Genomic DNA, 16,321 nt, shown 5'->3' with positions numbered 1-16,321 from the left:
CATTTTTGGCATTGCCCTTCTTTGGGATTAGAATGAAAGCTTAATTTTTCCGGTCCTGTGCCACTGCTGAGTTTTCCAAAATTGCTGGCATATTGAGTGCAGCACTTCAACAGCATTATCTTTTAGGATTTGAAATAGCTCAGCTGGAATTCCATCACCTCCACTAGTTTTGTTTGTAGCAAGGCTTCCTAAGGCCCACTTGACTGCATACTCCAGGATGTCTGACTATAGGTGAGTGACCACACAATTGTGGTTATCTGGGTCATTGAGATCTTTTTTGTACAATTCTTCTGTGTATTCTTGCCACCTCTTTTTAATCACTTCTCCTTCTGTTAGGTCCTTCCTGTTTTTCTCCTTTATTGTGCCTATCTTTGTGTGAAATGTTCCCTTGAGAACCTCATGATGGTTTTTGCTTTTGTCATAATATATTATGTCCAATTTATTTAAAATTACCATACCTTTTTTTTTTTTTTACCAATACTTGTTTGGGATAAATATTTTTTTAACATTATCTAATATCTCCAAATTATTTACATTTTCCTAATCTAGTCTGTCCTACATTGAGACGCAAAGAGAAGTGTTCCTCTTCCTAGAAAGTCCTTTTTACAAAACTATTTCAAGTTAATAACTATGAACATATTTATATGCAGTGTAGTAGTTACATATGCTCTAAAGATCATATGGTGGGACTTGTGATTTAGTTGCTGAGTTGTGTCTGACTCTTGCAACCCCATGAACTGTAGCCAGTAGGCTCCTCTGTCCGTGGGATTTCCAGGCAAGAATACTGGAGTGGGTTGACATTCTCTTCTCCAGGGAATCTTCCTGACCCAGAATCCAACTTGGGTCTCCTGCATTGCAGGCAGGTTCTTTACCAACTGAGCGAACAGGGAAGCTCTAGAGGATTGTGGGTGGGGTTTGTTTTTTGCATAAGTTTCTGTGGTTAGTGAAATCTTTCAGAAATGACTGATGCAAAACATGTCTTAAAGGAAGAATGAGAATCTTTAGATGAATTGAGGCAGGGAAAAGCAAACCAGTCAGATGGAGAGGAAGGGGCAGTGGCTTTGAGGCCTCTTTGAGCATGAAGCCCCTTGTTTCCATTGTTCTCAGGGGCCTTAATGTAGGATGCAGGCAGAGAACAAGGCAGTGATGGAGTCCAAGGTTCTGAGGGGTGGCACACACCATGCTGAAGGATTAGGCTTTTATGCAGACTGGTTTGGGAATCAATGCAGCATTTTAAGTGGAATAGTGAAGTAACAGGAAAAATATCATTAAGTTGCAAACAGGAAAGAAAAGATTGAGATGAAGGGAGAATAGAATCTGGGAAACTAGTAGCTGTTGCTGGAATCCCAGGGGAAAATGTTTGAGAGAGGACAGTGTGAAAGATGATGGCCAGCTTTTGTTTGTTTGTTTGTTTGTTTTTGACAGAAACTTGAAGGGATGGCAATCACAAGAGCTGGTCAGTTGCTTTTTGGAGATGTAATACAACGAGTTAAATTAATTTCTTTGATAAAGTATCTTGTTAATAATTATTATCAATAACAAAATATATATATAATTTTTACAGATCATTTGCTGAAATTATGTATCAAATTTGACCTACTTTAAAAAAATATGGTATTTTAATTACATAGCAGAACTACATGAATTCATGTAAGTTGAATGCAATATCTGTGATACAATTCCTTCATATTAAAAAAAATTCTGTAGTTATTTCTATGTAAATTATTTCCATGAGAATGTTTTTGCTCAAAAAACACATATATTCTTCTTGAATACATTGATTTTTACTTTCCCATTATATGCAAGTATTAGAACACTTAATAAGTGCCTCAGCATTACAACTGGAAATATTATGTGGTAAAAGAATATTGAATGATATGAAAAAAGTTCATTATGTATTGCTAATTATTATTTTTTAAAGCAAGTTTAAATGATTTGGAATTGAGATCACGTATTTTTTCTACTTTTGATTATGTTTGAAAATTTTTATGAAAAGCTTTTAAAAAATGATTTATGTAGAAGAGGCCTATGCAGTATCATATGGAGTGAAGTAAGTCAGAAAGAAAATCAGGTATTGGGTGTTAACACATATATGTAGAATCTGAAAAAATCGGTAGAGCTGATCTCATTTACAAAGCTGAATCAGAGACACAGATGTAGAGAACAAACTTATGGATACCAAGGGGGAAGGGGAAGTGGGATGAATGGTAAGACTGGGATTGATATAGAGACATTATTGATACTATGTATAAAATAGAAAATTAATGAGAACCTACTGTATAGCCCAGGGAACTCAGTGCTCTGTGGAGACACAAATGGAAAGGAATTCCAAAAAAAGAAGGAATATATGTATACATATAGTTCATTAACTGTGCTGTACAGTAGAAACTAACACAGCACTGTAAAGCAAATAAATACCAATAAAAATAAAAATAAAAACAAAGCTTAGAAAAAGTTGGAAAAAAGAGAAAGGCATTAAGTACATGATGTTTTCTAGCTTTATACAAATGAAGGACAGGGTACAACATAAATATTTAGTAATACCAAATGGGTAAATATCCTTTTGATGTAATTTCCCACAGCTCTAGACATTGATGTTCAGATTCATTCAGAATATTATAATATATAAAATGCTTAAGTTATAACGAGTATCTTCTTTATATAACATTAATCTAAAATAAAGCAAACTATATGGAAAACCAGGATACGTATGAATAGGCTGTTTTACATAAATCACAATGAAACTACTTTGGTATTCAGTTTTATATATATAGCTGATGAAGTTACTGGACATTATTTATTTCAAGAGGACTAATTTATCCCCCAACTAAATAAATCAGCAATAAGATTTAAATCAGAATTTTAACTTTCTTCCAAAATGAATGTTAAGAACAACTGATAAATTTTTCATCAAGCATGCCAGTCAAAACAGGACTTTGTTTGGTGGCCTAATTTACTTAACGGAATGGAAACAAAAGTTGTATCTTTATATAACTTATGTCTGGGATATAGTACTTTGACATATAATGGACATTTTGGAATTTAACCCCTTTTGTTTAGAAATTTTCTGCAAACCACCTGTCATTTTAAATGGACACGCTGTACTTCCAAAGGCAACTTATAAGGCAAATGAACGAGTTCAATATAGATGTGCAGCCGGTTTTGAATATGGTCAGAGGGGAGATACAATATGCACTAAATCTGGATGGACTCCAGCTCCTGCTTGTATAGGTAATGTTACGTTTCTTCTATATCTTTTGTTGTATATTTTATTACAGTTCCTTTAACTCATATACTCCTTACCATTAAGCAGTTTATTTTTTCTGATAATGGAGTATTGATGTTTATTTGTTGTTGTTTAGTTGTTAAGTCATGTCTGATTCCTTTGAGATCCCATGGACTGTAGCCCGCCAGGCTCCTCTGTCCTTGGGATTTCCCAGGCAACAATACTGGCATGGATTGGGACTCCCTTCTCCAGGGTATCTTCCTGACCCCGGGACTGAACCTCTATCTCCTCCATTGGACGCTTTACCACTGAGCCACCTGGAAAGCATGACTTAAAAAAAAAAAAGATTATTGCAAATTGATCCTTGTTGTGTACTAACAAAGTTGATATAAATGACTGAGTAGAACTTTACAAATCAGAAAGGACTATGTCAAGGGGTAGCACACTATTGTGTAGCACACAGTTGTTGTGCAGTCATGAAGTTGTGTCCAACTCTTTGCAACCCCATAAACGGCAGCATGCCAGGTTTCCCTGTCCTTCGCTATCTCCCAGAGTTTGCTCTGACTCATGTCTATTGAGTTAGTGATGCCATTCAACCATCTCATCCTCTGTTGTCCCCTTCTCCCCCAACCTTCAATCTTTCCCAGCATCAGAGTCTTTTCTAGTGAGTCAACTCTTCACATCAGATGGCCAAAGCATTGGAGCTTCAGCTTCAGCTTCAGTCCTTCCAATGAATATTCAGGGTTGATTTCCTTTAGGATTGACTGGTTTGATCTCCTTGTTACCCAAGAGTCTCTCAAGAGTCCTCTCCAGCACCACAGTTTGAAAGCATCAGTTCTTTGGTGCTCAGCGTTCTTATGGTCCAACTCTCTCATCCGTATATGACTACGGGAAAAACCATAGCTTTGACTAGACAGACTTCTGTTGGCAAAGTGATGTCTCTGGTTTTTAATATGCTGTCTAAGTTTGTCATAACTTTTCTTTGAAGGAGTAAGTGTCTTTTAATTTCATAGCTGCAGTCACCATCTGCAGTGATTTTGGAGCCCAAGAATATAAATTCTGCCACTGCTTCCAGTTTTTCTCCTCTATTTGCCATGAAATGATGGAACCAATTGCCATGATCTTAGTTTATTGAATGTTACAGCATGCTTGGGGCTGGTGCATGGGGATGACCCACAGAGATGTTATGGGAAGGGAGGTGGGAGGGGGGTTCATGTTTGGGAACACATGTAAGAATTAAAGATTTTAACATTAAAAAAAAAAAAAAGAATTTTAAGCCAGCTTTTTTACTCTCCTCTTTCACTTTCATCAAGAGGCTTTTTAGTTCCTCTTCACTTTCTGCCATTAGGGTGCTATTGTCTGCATATCTGAAGTTGTTGATATTTCTCCTGGCTATCTTGATGCAGGCTTGTGATTCATCCAGTCCAGCAACTCACATGGTGTACTCTGTATAGAAGTTAAATATGCATGGTGACAATATACAGCCTTGATGTACTCCTTTCTCAAATTTGAGCCAGTTTGTTGTCCCATGTGTGGTTCACGCCATAGCCCTAGCTCAAATCCAGCCTGTCCCTTTTTTGTAATCTAAGACTTACTGGAACAGAGACATGCCCATTTATTATATGTATCGTCTATGGCTACTTCAGAGCAAAGGCTAATAGAGTTTTGCCAAGAGAATGCACTGGTCATAGAAAACACCCTCTTCCAACAACACAAGAGAAGACTGTACACATGGACATCACCAGATGGTCAACACTGAAATCAGACTGATTATGTTCTTTGCAGCCAAAGATGGAGAAGCTCTATACAGTCAGCAAAAACAAGACTGGGAGCTGACTGTGGCTCAGTTCATGAACTCCTTATTGCCAAATTCAGACTTAAATTGAAGAAACTAGGGAAAACCACTAGACCATTCAGGAATGACCAAAATCAAATCCCTTATGATTATACAGTGGAAGTGAGAAATAGATTTAAGGGCCTAGATCTGATAGACAGAGTGCCTGATAAACTATGGACGGAGGTTGGTGACATTGTACAGGAGACGGGTCAAGACCATCCCCATGGAAAAGAAATGCAAAAAAGCAAAATGGCTGTCTGAGGAGGCATTACAAATAGCTGTGAAAAGAAGAGAAGGGAAAAGCAAAGGAGAAAAAGAAAAATAGAAGCATCTGAATGCAGAGTTCCAAAGAATAGCAAGAAGAGATAAGAAAGCCTTCCTTAGTGATCAATGCAAAGAAATAAAGGAAAACAACAGATTGGAAGGACTAGAGATCTCTTCAAGAAAGTTAGAGATACCAAGGGAATATTTCATGCAAAGATGGGCTCAATAAAGGACAGAAATGGTATGGACCTAACAGAAGGGGAAGATATTAAGAAGAGGTGGCAAGAATACACAGAACTGTACAAAAACGATCTTCACAATGCAGATAAACACGATGGTGTGATCACTCACTTAGAGCTAGACATCCTGGAATGTGAAGTCAAGTGGGCCTTAGAAAGCATCACTACGAACAAAGCTAGTGGAGGTGATGGGATTCCAGTTGAGCTATTTCAAATCTTGAAAGATAATGCTCTGAAAGTGCTGCACTCAATCTGCCAGCAAATTTGGAAAACTCAGCAGTGGTCACAGGACTGGAAAAGGTCAGTTTTTATTCCAGTCCCAAAGAAAGGCAATGCCAAAGAATGCTCAAACTACTGCACAATTGCACTCATCTCACATGCTAGTAAAGTAATGCTCAAAATTCTCCAAGTCAGGCTTCAGTGATACGTGAACTGTGAACTTCCTGATGTTCAAGCTGGTTTTAGAAAAGGCAGAGGAAGCAGAGATCAAATTGCCAACATGCGCTGGATCATGGAAAAAGGAAGAGAGTTCCAGAAAAACATCTATTTCTGCTTTCTTGACTATGCCAAAGCCTTTGACTGTGTGGATCACAATAAACTGGAAAATTCTGAAAGAGATGGGAATACCAGACCACCTGACCTGCCTCTTGAGAAATCTATATGCAGGTCAGGAAACAACAGTTAGAACTGGACATGGAACAACAGACTGGTTCCAAATAGGAAATGAAGTACGTCAAGGCTGTATACTGTCACCCTGCTTATTTAACTTCTATTCAGAGTACATCATGAGAAACGCTGGGCTGGAAGAAGCACAAGCTGGAATCAAGATTGCCAGCAGAAATATAAATAACCTCAGATATGCAGATGACACCACCCTTATGGCAGAAAGTGAAGAGGAACTAAAGAGCCTCTTGATGAAAGTGAAAGAGGAGAATGAAAAAGTTGGCTTAAAGCTCAACATTCAGAAAACGATGATATGGCATCTGGTCCCATCACTTCATGGGAAATAGATGGGGAAACAGTGGAAACAGTGTCAGACTTTAATTTTATGGGCTCCAAAATCATTGTAGATGGTGACTGCAGCCATGAAATTAAAAGATGCTTACTCCTTGGAAGAAAAGTTATGACCAACCTAGATAGCATATTGAAAAGCAGAGCCATTGCTTTGCCAACAAAGGTCTATCTAGTCAAGGCTATGATTTTTCCAGTGGTCATATATGGATGTGAGAGTTGGACTGTGAAGAAAGCTGAGTGCCGAAGAATTGATACTATTGAACTGTGGTGTTGGCGAAGACTCTTGAGAGTCCCTTGGACTGCAAGGAGATCCAACCAGTCCATTCTAAAGGAGATCAGTCTAAAGGGTTTTCTTTGGAAAGAATGATGCTAAAGCTAGTACTAGTACTTTGGCCACCTCATGTGAAGAGTTGACTCATTGGAAAAGACTCTGATGCTGGGAGGGATTGGGGGAAGGAGGAAGAGGGGAGGACAGAGGATGAGATGGCTGGATGGCATCACCAACTGGATGGATATGAGTCTGAGTGAACTGCGAGAGTTGGTGATGTACAGGGAGGCTTGGCATGCTGCAGTTCATGGGGTCGCAGATTCAGACACAACTGAGTGACTGAACTGACTGATGGCTACTTCTGCCCTACAATGGTGGAGTTCAGTATTTACAACAGATACCTTTTACCTGAGTCTGTATACTAAAAGGAGTTTTGAAACCTGGATTAGGTTATTTTATTACAATAAGAATGATGTGTTCCAAAATCTTAGTGGCTTAAAAAACTAAAGTTTATTTTCTATATATGCTCACTTCCAACCTTCATCAGAACCTGCATCTGCTATGTCTCCTGCATTGGCAGGTGGATTCCTTACCACTTGTGCCAACTGGGAAGCCCATTGTATTAGATATATAGTCTTAATTAACAATTTTCCCAGAAAACATAGGTCAGCAGGGACCCTCCTCATTATATTAATTGTCAGAATCAGGGAATGGAGGTATGACCTTCCATGTTCTTCTTTAATCACTGTAGCTGTGGGAAAGGGAATATGAAAATTCAATGACTTTTTCAACTCCCTCCCTAAAGGAAAACATTACTTCCACATTCATTTCATTGCCCTATGCAACCCCTGTATTTAAGTCTACTTCAAAAGGACAGGGTGTGTTATTGCAACAAGTGTCTGGAGGGAGGAGAATATTTGCCAGCAGTACTTGTAGAAATACAGAAGCCGAGAAACTTGCATAAAGTGGAAAGAATAGCTGAAGTGATACATCATGAATTCTTTGCCAGATGTGGAATATCATGAAGTGTGTGTTGACTGTGGAGAAAGAGGGTTCAAGAGTACTGAGGGTATAGATATATCAGATGAGAAACACAGTGAAGGGAAATGTAAGTGATAGAGCAGGAGGGGTATGAGGCTATGCTCATTTTACTGACTTTTGTGCTGTACTAAGAACAAATTAATAACATCTACTTTTATATTTTTATATAATTGATTATTTTAAGGGATGTGATTTCTATACTGTGAACATACCTTTTGTCTTTTCAGAAATAATATGTGATCCTCCTCGTATTCCAAATGGTGTGTACAGGCCTGAATTAAGCAAATACAGAGGTCAAGATAAAATCACTTATGAGTGTAAAAAGGGTTTTATTCCTGAAATCCGTGGAACTGAGGCAACGTGTACCAGAGATGGCTGGGCACCTGCTCCAAGATGTGCTTGTATGTTCCATTCATATCTTGACCTTCTTAATTGTGAAATTTCTTTCTCTTAAACATACAACAATGGGGCACCATGCCCTATGCATAGGGCAAATCCAAGTATCTGCCTTACTCTGTATGCTAATTCTGGGCTTTTAGAGGCATTATTTGCTTCTTGAAGTAGGCAGTTCTAATAAGGAATAAAAACATTTTTGTAAACTAAAAACTCTTTACATTTTTGCCACTCAAAGATAAAATATGGCTGTGTTTTTGAATATATAAATCTCTTAACAACCTACTCCACTATTCTTGGCTAGAGAATCCCATGGACAGAGAAGCTTGGCAGGATATAGTCTACAATGATCACAAACAACTAGACACGACTGAAGCGACTTAGCATGCAAAATAATTGTAATACTGGATCTAAGCCATTAAGTAAAAATATCATCACATAGCACCTATTGTTTTAGATGCCTGCGTGCGCATATGCTAAATTGCTCAGTCATGCCTGACTCTTTGCCACCTTCGCTCTCCATGGGATTTTCCAGGCAAGAATGCTGGAGTGCCCTCTTCCAGGTGTTCTTCTCAACTCAGGGATTGAAACCTGCATGTACTATGTCTCCTGCATTGGCAAGTGGCTTCTTTACCACTTGTGCCCACTGGGAAACCATTGTATTAGATACATAGCCAAATTAACACATTTCCCAGAAAACATTTTGGCTTAGGACAACACCCCTCCATATTCTTAGAGCTCCTGTAGGTCAGGAATGAGGAAGGGCCTTCACTGTCTGGTTCTGAATCACTATGCATGGCTGGCAGTCAGGGTATTGACCTGGGCCACTGTCACCTGGAGGCTCAGCTGGGCTGGAGGCTTTGCTTCCAAGTTGGCTCACTGTCTTGGCTTTGTGGGGAGGCCTCAGTACCTGACCAGCTGGGCGTCTCTGCAGGTCACTTGAGAGACAGCTAGCTTTCCTCAGGGGCAGTGACCCCAGAGAGGGAGGAGGAATCCTCTACACCAGGTATGACTTGGTCGCACACTGTCATTCAGTCATGTGTATTCTTTAGAAATGAACACTAACTGCACACTCAGTGGTGAGGACTTAGGTTCTAATGTTTGAAGAGAGGAGTGTGGAAGGCGTTGTGGACTTTCCTAAAACCATAAAATATAGAAAAATGGCAGGTGAGCTGAACAGAGTATTTTCTGGGGATGCTTCCTTTACTCCTCAACTTCCTCTAAGTTGCCTCTAAACAATCTTCTTTCTTACAGTACACTGTAAAATTTCAGCATACTTAAACCAGTTATTCCATGAAAGAAAACTGTAATGATATAAAACAGTTCAGTGACCTTAATGGTAATTCCAAGCATACGTTTAAAATGAATTTTCAAAGCATAAGTTCCATTAAAATGAAGGTATTAGCAGTATGAAACAGATTTTAATCTGCATAAGAATTTTAAGAAAAATATTTAATCTTGTTTAAGATGGATTTATGAAAATGGTGCTGTGTGCTTAGTCGCTCAATCATGTACAACTTTTTGTGATCCTTTGGACTATAGCCTACCAGGATCCTCTGTCTGTGGAATTCTCCAGGCAAGAATATTGCAGTGGGTTGCCATTTCCTTCTCCAGGGGAATCTTTCTGACCCACAGATGAAACCTACATCTCCTGTGTCTGCTGCATTGCAGATGGATTCTTCACCACTGAGCCATAGGGAAGCCCTTTGAAAATGGTAGATCAACCCAATTCTATTTATATCACAACAAGGTTATCCCACAAGGCACCTTGTGAAGTTCTTGTTGACAACATGAGGAAACTATTTAAATAGTTTATCAATATTCATAGTTTCATTAGATGAGCTGATTTTCAGATGCAGGACTTTGTTGTCAGGCCTGTTCCCTTCCTCTTTTGTATCATCAGCTAGTTTAATGCTGCAAAGGAGATGCATCTGGAATGGTACACAGGTGCTGAAAGTGAACCTATATTAGGACAAATTCATCACTCAGAACGACTCCCATGTGTGAGGGTGGACCTAATAACATGACATTTAAAACTTAAACTTAAAAATTATAAGATTCTGGGCCTGGATCTTTGGAGTAAGTTGCAGAGGTACAGAAAGACTAGAAACACTTTAAAACTGAGTGAATACTTTTTATCAATTTTGAGATCAATCTGAGCCAACATTATGATGGACAGCCAAGCCTGCTCATGAGACCTGAACCTGTGTTGGTAGGAGTGTAAGAGAAGAATAAGGCTGTTCTGAGTCCTGACAAAGTCAATGCCATTCTAACTATAGTGGACTCTTATATGTGCTTCAATAAATGATCTGGTTAGAGAGACAAAGACAGATTCACATGTGCCCAAATATAAGAGAGGAGGAAAATAGCTCACGCCAGTGATAGTAATGATGCTTACTTAATTATGCCCTCTTTGTGTACCTTTTGGAAGTGAGTGTCAGAGGATTATTTTACTGTATTCATATTCTATGATGCATCAAAATGATAAATGTACTCATTCTGAAATCAGATCATCAGAACTCAGATCTCTCCTCTACAATGTAATGACAAGGTTAATTGAATTCTTTTCACTTGGTTCTTGCAAATACAAAGACTCAAACTTGCCCAACATAGAATTATTGAAAGATACACATATCTTAACATACATGATGAAATTTGTAAAATTCAAGGCTGAAGAGACAATGTTCTAATCTCCAAAAAGTAGTGGACAGAAACCTAAACTATTACTTAAGAGGAATCAAACTATGTAAGCATTTCAAACTTAAAAATGCAGACAAGCTTCAAAAAAGTGGGAGAAATCTATCAGTGATGAGAAATGCAGACCATAGGCCATGAGAGGGTATAATTGACAAGTCTTTGTTAAAGAAACGGATTAAGATATGCAAAAAGCAAATTTTATAATTCACATAGCAAGCATATACATGAAAATTACTCAATATATGCTAATAACAATAAAATGTAATTATGTTATACCTCATTTAGAATATTTGTAAGAAATACTGAAAAATACATCATTCTCCAATTAAATTTAGACCATAAGTGACAAGGGTTTCCCTTCATCTTAACCATTTAAATATTAAGAATTATTCATTGTTCATTTCTCTGATTAGACAAGCAAGGGAAAAGATATCTTAATGTCTAGTTTGATGGATAAATAAGAATGTTACTCTGTGTGATCTGATCAATGAAAAATTGTTGTGGTTCTCTCTATATATCACATATTTCCAATAAACAGAAAAGTAAACTAATGAATGATAATTGTAAAAAAATCTGTTTGATTCCTACATTGACTTGGTATGAAAATAAATGTCAGGGTTCTGGTTTCTGATGAGAATGGAGAAGAAAGAAAAAGAAAGCAGATGAGCCACAAGATAAAATCTGTACTTTCATCTCTTGATTAAGATGCTAATGTAGTCAACCAAGGTTGGGACTTCTGTACTTAAGGAGAATTTATTTAATAGGTCTGTAATAGTTTCCTACCAAGAGAATCCACATACACATTTTACATAATATGACCCACAAGACATAATTTGATCTTCATTAGCAAGGAGTTCCTTATACACTTCAATGATCTGAATTTTCTATAACTTTTTTTCCCTAGAAAGCATAATGCAATGAGTGTAATTAACTGAACAAGGATATAATGCATAGATGAAATATTAATTCAAATTGTATACTGAGGTAAAACATTATTTCTACTTTTTTTATTCCAAGGGAAACCTTGTAATTATCCAGTAATCAAACATGGATGGCTGTATTATTCATACAGAGGATACTTTCCAGCATATGTAAATCAACAGTTTGTCTATTCCTGTGATCGGTATTTTGTGCCTCCTTCACAACGTTCCTGGGACCACCTGACTTGCACAGCGCAAGGATGGTCTCCAGAAGAACCGTGCCTCAGTAAGTAAACCTCTTTAAGTTTATATGCATAATCTTTGAAAGAGTGAAGAGACAAAAGTTGACAAGTGAGTACAGTTAAGTATTATCTAACAACGGTAAGGCCAAGGGATGAGTTCTATGAGCAAAATATCCAATAGAACTTCCCTTTACTAGAGGCTTTTCATGTAAATCCTGTGAGAGATACAGAGACTTTACAAGAATATCTGCATCATTTATACATATTTTAGTCATAAAACTAAAGGCAAATAATATGGAATGTTATCGTTTTCATTTTCCACAGATGTGGTAGTAGCTTCCATTTTTATTGTTACATGTTTTATTTGAATACTAATGCATTCTTATGTAAATTCTATAATCTTTAATGTACTATTTTCCCAAATTTATGTTGTACTTCTTTCATATTAATTTTATGATCCTAAGGACAATGTATTTTCAATTATTTGGAAAATGGATATAACCCACATCGTGAAGAAAAATATTTACAGGGTGAAACTGTAAAAGTTCGCTGCTATGAAGGCTACAGTCTTCAAAATGATCAGAACACAATGACCTGCACAGAGAGCGGCTGGTCTCCTCCTCCCAGATGCAACCGTGTCAGTGAGTAAACTGGGCTGAGATCCCAGTGTGTTCATAATTTTCTAAGACTCAGCTGTATTATCCACTCAAAAAGTTTATATGAAATTCTTGTTTTGTCAACGGACCTATTTTATTGTTTACAAGTGTCTATGAGTGTACCTATAGACGTCTTGATAAGTATGTAACAAAATCTGCTGCTGCTAAGTCGCTTCAGTTTTGTCCGACTCTGTGTGACCCCAGAGACGGAAGCCCACCAGGCTCCCCCCATCCCTGGGATTCTCCAGGCAAGAACACTGGAGTGGATTACCATTTTCCTTCTCCAATGCATGAAAATGAAAAGTGAAAGTGAAGTTGCTCAGTCATGTCCGACTCTTCGTGACCCCATGGACTGCAGCCTACCAGGCTCCTCCACCCATGGGATTTTCCAGGCAAGAGTACTGGAGTGGGGTGCCATTGCCTTCTCCATATAACAAAATACATGTACCTATTGATAGACATTAGTCAAGAAAATAGGAAAAGATCCACAAAGAAGAAACCTGTAATAACAGAGTGAGGTCAGAAAGATGTTAGGAGTCTCACTGTCTCTCCTGATATAAACACAGACTTTGACCATCATTTGTGGATAAGAGGATCTTTGTGGGGGTCCAGGAGTCTAGCAGAGAAACGGCAGCATGCTGCTAGAGCACAAAGATTGAAGACTGGATTTCTCACTGAAGGTTAGAGCAGTAGCCTCGTTTTGCCCCTGAGGTGGCACTGCTTAGTGCCAAGACAGACCCCTCAGCACAGGATTTTACCTGTGGGGAAAATAAAAGCGTGTGAGCAAGTGATGCATCCTCATCTTCCAGCCCTCTTCTCTCTCCCCTTATCCAGACCATTGGGGTCACCTACATGGCTGGGATGGGGAGAGGCCAGGAGCACAGCATCCAGGGCTAGAATTCTTCAAGGAACATGGGTTCTACTGACCACGTGGAGACCCCACCAGGGAGCCCCAAACCATTGCAGACATGGTGCTTGTGGTTCTGCTCACTCCTGGGCCCCTCATCTCATCTACATCCCCTCCCCAGGGCCAGCTCCCTGTGTAAGTCCCCATGGTGGCACCTAGACCTTTGCAGATGGCCTGTGGGACATCTAGAAGCCATCCTGTCCCCGTGGGTCTGTGAGAAAGCACATGAATGTGAGCATTTGGCATTGCCCCAGGGAAGCAGCCAGGAAACTGTCGGCACAGAGACTGTCTGTGCTGCGTGGATAGAAGCATATGAGCTTCAGAATTCTTTCCTAGGAGGAGTTGAGTACATGGGACAGGTGTCTCCTTTAAAAATGTCTGAATAGTCTCAAAATCCCTATCAATGTGACAGTGTACTTCCCTCCCCAGGTCAGTCTGTAAAGACTGGAGGGAGTGACTGCTTCTTTAAATGCAAACACAGCAACTTGAGACTTCAATGGACATAGACATCAAAGGACTAAAATGTTAACAGAGAAATACAATAGTTTTTCAGTTACTGACCCCAAATAATAGATATGGACGATTTGTCTGATAAGTAATTCAAATAATTGCTTAAGAATTTCATTGAGGTAGAAGAGAACAGTGGAGAAGGAAATGGCAACCCACTCCAGTATTCTTGCCTGGGAAATCCCATGGACAGAGGAGCCTGGAGGGCTATAGTCCATTGAGTCTCAAAGAGTCAGACACAACTGTAGTGACTTAGCATGCAAACATGCAATCCTTTATATTTAGAGTAATTATTGATAGATAAGGATGTATTAATATTATCTTTTTTATTTTACAGGATGTTTTATAGTTTCTGAATTCTTTCCTTCCTCTGATGGCTTGCCACTTTGAATTCATGATTTTTGTAGTAGTAGGAGGCATTTAATAAACTTTTCTTTACCATTTGTGAATCTAGTATGGATTCTTGCTTCGTTTACCTTGAGATTTACGTAAAATTCCTTACAGAGAGAGCACTGTATTTTATGCTGATAATATATGAACATCATCCACATATTAAATCTCCTTCCTTTTACCCTTCTCCATTTTATCTTTTTGATATCATGATTTACCTCTCTTTATAATGTGTACTTAATTAAAAAATAATTGTAGCTATAGTAATTTTTATATTCCTGTCCTTTAACTCTTAAATAGCTGTGTTTAACATTCCATATCCAGGTACTGCAGTGTTCTGAATGTGAGTGTGCACTTAAATTTACCAGTGTACTAGGTAATTTCATGGAATGAATTAGCATTCTTTTATTTCAGCTTCAATAATTCCTTTTAGTGTTTCAGTAAGGAAGGTCTGTGTGCCTGCTCAGTTACCTCAGCTGTGTCTGACTCTTTGTGACCCTGTGGGCAGCAGCCCGCCAGGCTCGTCCCTCCATGGGGTTCTCCAGGCAAGAATACTGGAGTGGGTTGCCATGCCCTCCTCAAGGAAAGTCTAGTTGTGTCCTCTTTCCTCAGTATTTGTTGGTCTGGTGAAATCTTTATATTCTTTTCTTTTCTGAATGATATTTTCAAGTCTTCTTCTTTGGTAGTTTTTTCTTTCAACACTTGGAATATATCATCCCACTTTCTCCTGGCCGAGTAGGTTTCTGCTGAGAGATTTGCTAAGATCCAAATGAAGGCTTCTTAGTAAATTTCAAGGTTTTTGTTTTGTTAGCTTGTTTGTTTTTTCTTCATGCTGCTTGAAGGCTTCTCTATTTTTCTTTGATTTTTGCAACTTTATTATAAACGTGTTTTGTAGAGGATTTTTTAAGTTGATTTGGTTTGGTCACCTGTAAGCTTCCTGAACTTAGATATTCAAATAGCATCCTTGATTTGGGAAGTTCTCAGACATTACTCCTTAAATATGTTTTCTGCCTCATCTCCTTTTCTCCTCCTGGAACTTCAGTAATTTGCAAATCAGTTCTGTTTTCAATGTAGCATAGATCATGTAGCCTTTCTTTGTTCTTTTTCATTCTTTTTTTTTAAATTTAATTTTGTTTTTAATCTCCCTAGACAGGGTAACTTTGATATATCATCTGTCTCACAGATTCTTCTACCTTTTTGACTCTGTGGTTGATGCTCTTTAATGAATTTTTTCATTTCATCCTTGGAACCTTCAGCACCAGAGTTTCCGTTTTTTATGATTTGTATATTTTTATTAAACTGCTTGTTTTGTCCATTGTTTATTGTTTTCCTGCTTTTGTTCAAGTATCTTACTGTATTTTCTATAGCACACTGAGTTATTTAAAATGGCTATTTTGAATTCTTCACTGAATAAATCACACATTGCCAATTGGATGTGAATACTGAAGATTTTTATACTTTGTTTTATACATGTTGTTCATGTTCCTTAAAGTTTTGTGGTGCTGTTTTTCCAATTAAAGTTCCAGTCTCCTTTGGGTGAGAGACAACTTCCTTCAACCCTGCTAGAGACTCCACAGCTATTTCGGATCTTCTGTAGTGGACCTGCTGACACTTCTCATCCCTGTTTTGTCAGAATTCCTGTGCTTGTATGTCTTGTCTAGATACATTAGTGCACAAGAAATGGTACTGACAGCCTGTCCTTTGTTTCCCCCAAAGTAGC

General features: G+C 38.3%; 1 protein-coding gene across 1 annotated transcript in view; it reads left to right on the top strand.

Annotated features, from left to right (window-relative positions):
* Positions 1 to 16,321, top strand: part of CFH (complement factor H) — a 110,465-nt gene that overhangs the window by 29,551 nt on the left and 64,593 nt on the right. The window contains exons 6-9 of the mRNA XM_068986105.1: positions 3,061 to 3,231; positions 8,117 to 8,290; positions 11,997 to 12,185; positions 12,606 to 12,782. Of these exons, the coding sequence (XP_068842206.1) occupies positions 3,061 to 3,231; positions 8,117 to 8,290; positions 11,997 to 12,185; positions 12,606 to 12,782 (711 nt within the window). The remainder of the gene's footprint in view (positions 1 to 3,060; positions 3,232 to 8,116; positions 8,291 to 11,996; positions 12,186 to 12,605; positions 12,783 to 16,321) is intronic.

Source organism: Capricornis sumatraensis, chromosome 14 (genome assembly GCF_032405125.1).
Source record: "Capricornis sumatraensis isolate serow.1 chromosome 14, serow.2, whole genome shotgun sequence".
In the NCBI taxonomy this organism is placed as follows: Eukaryota; Metazoa; Chordata; class Mammalia; order Artiodactyla; family Bovidae; genus Capricornis; species Capricornis sumatraensis.
This window is presented reverse-complemented; position numbering and strand designations above follow the sequence as displayed.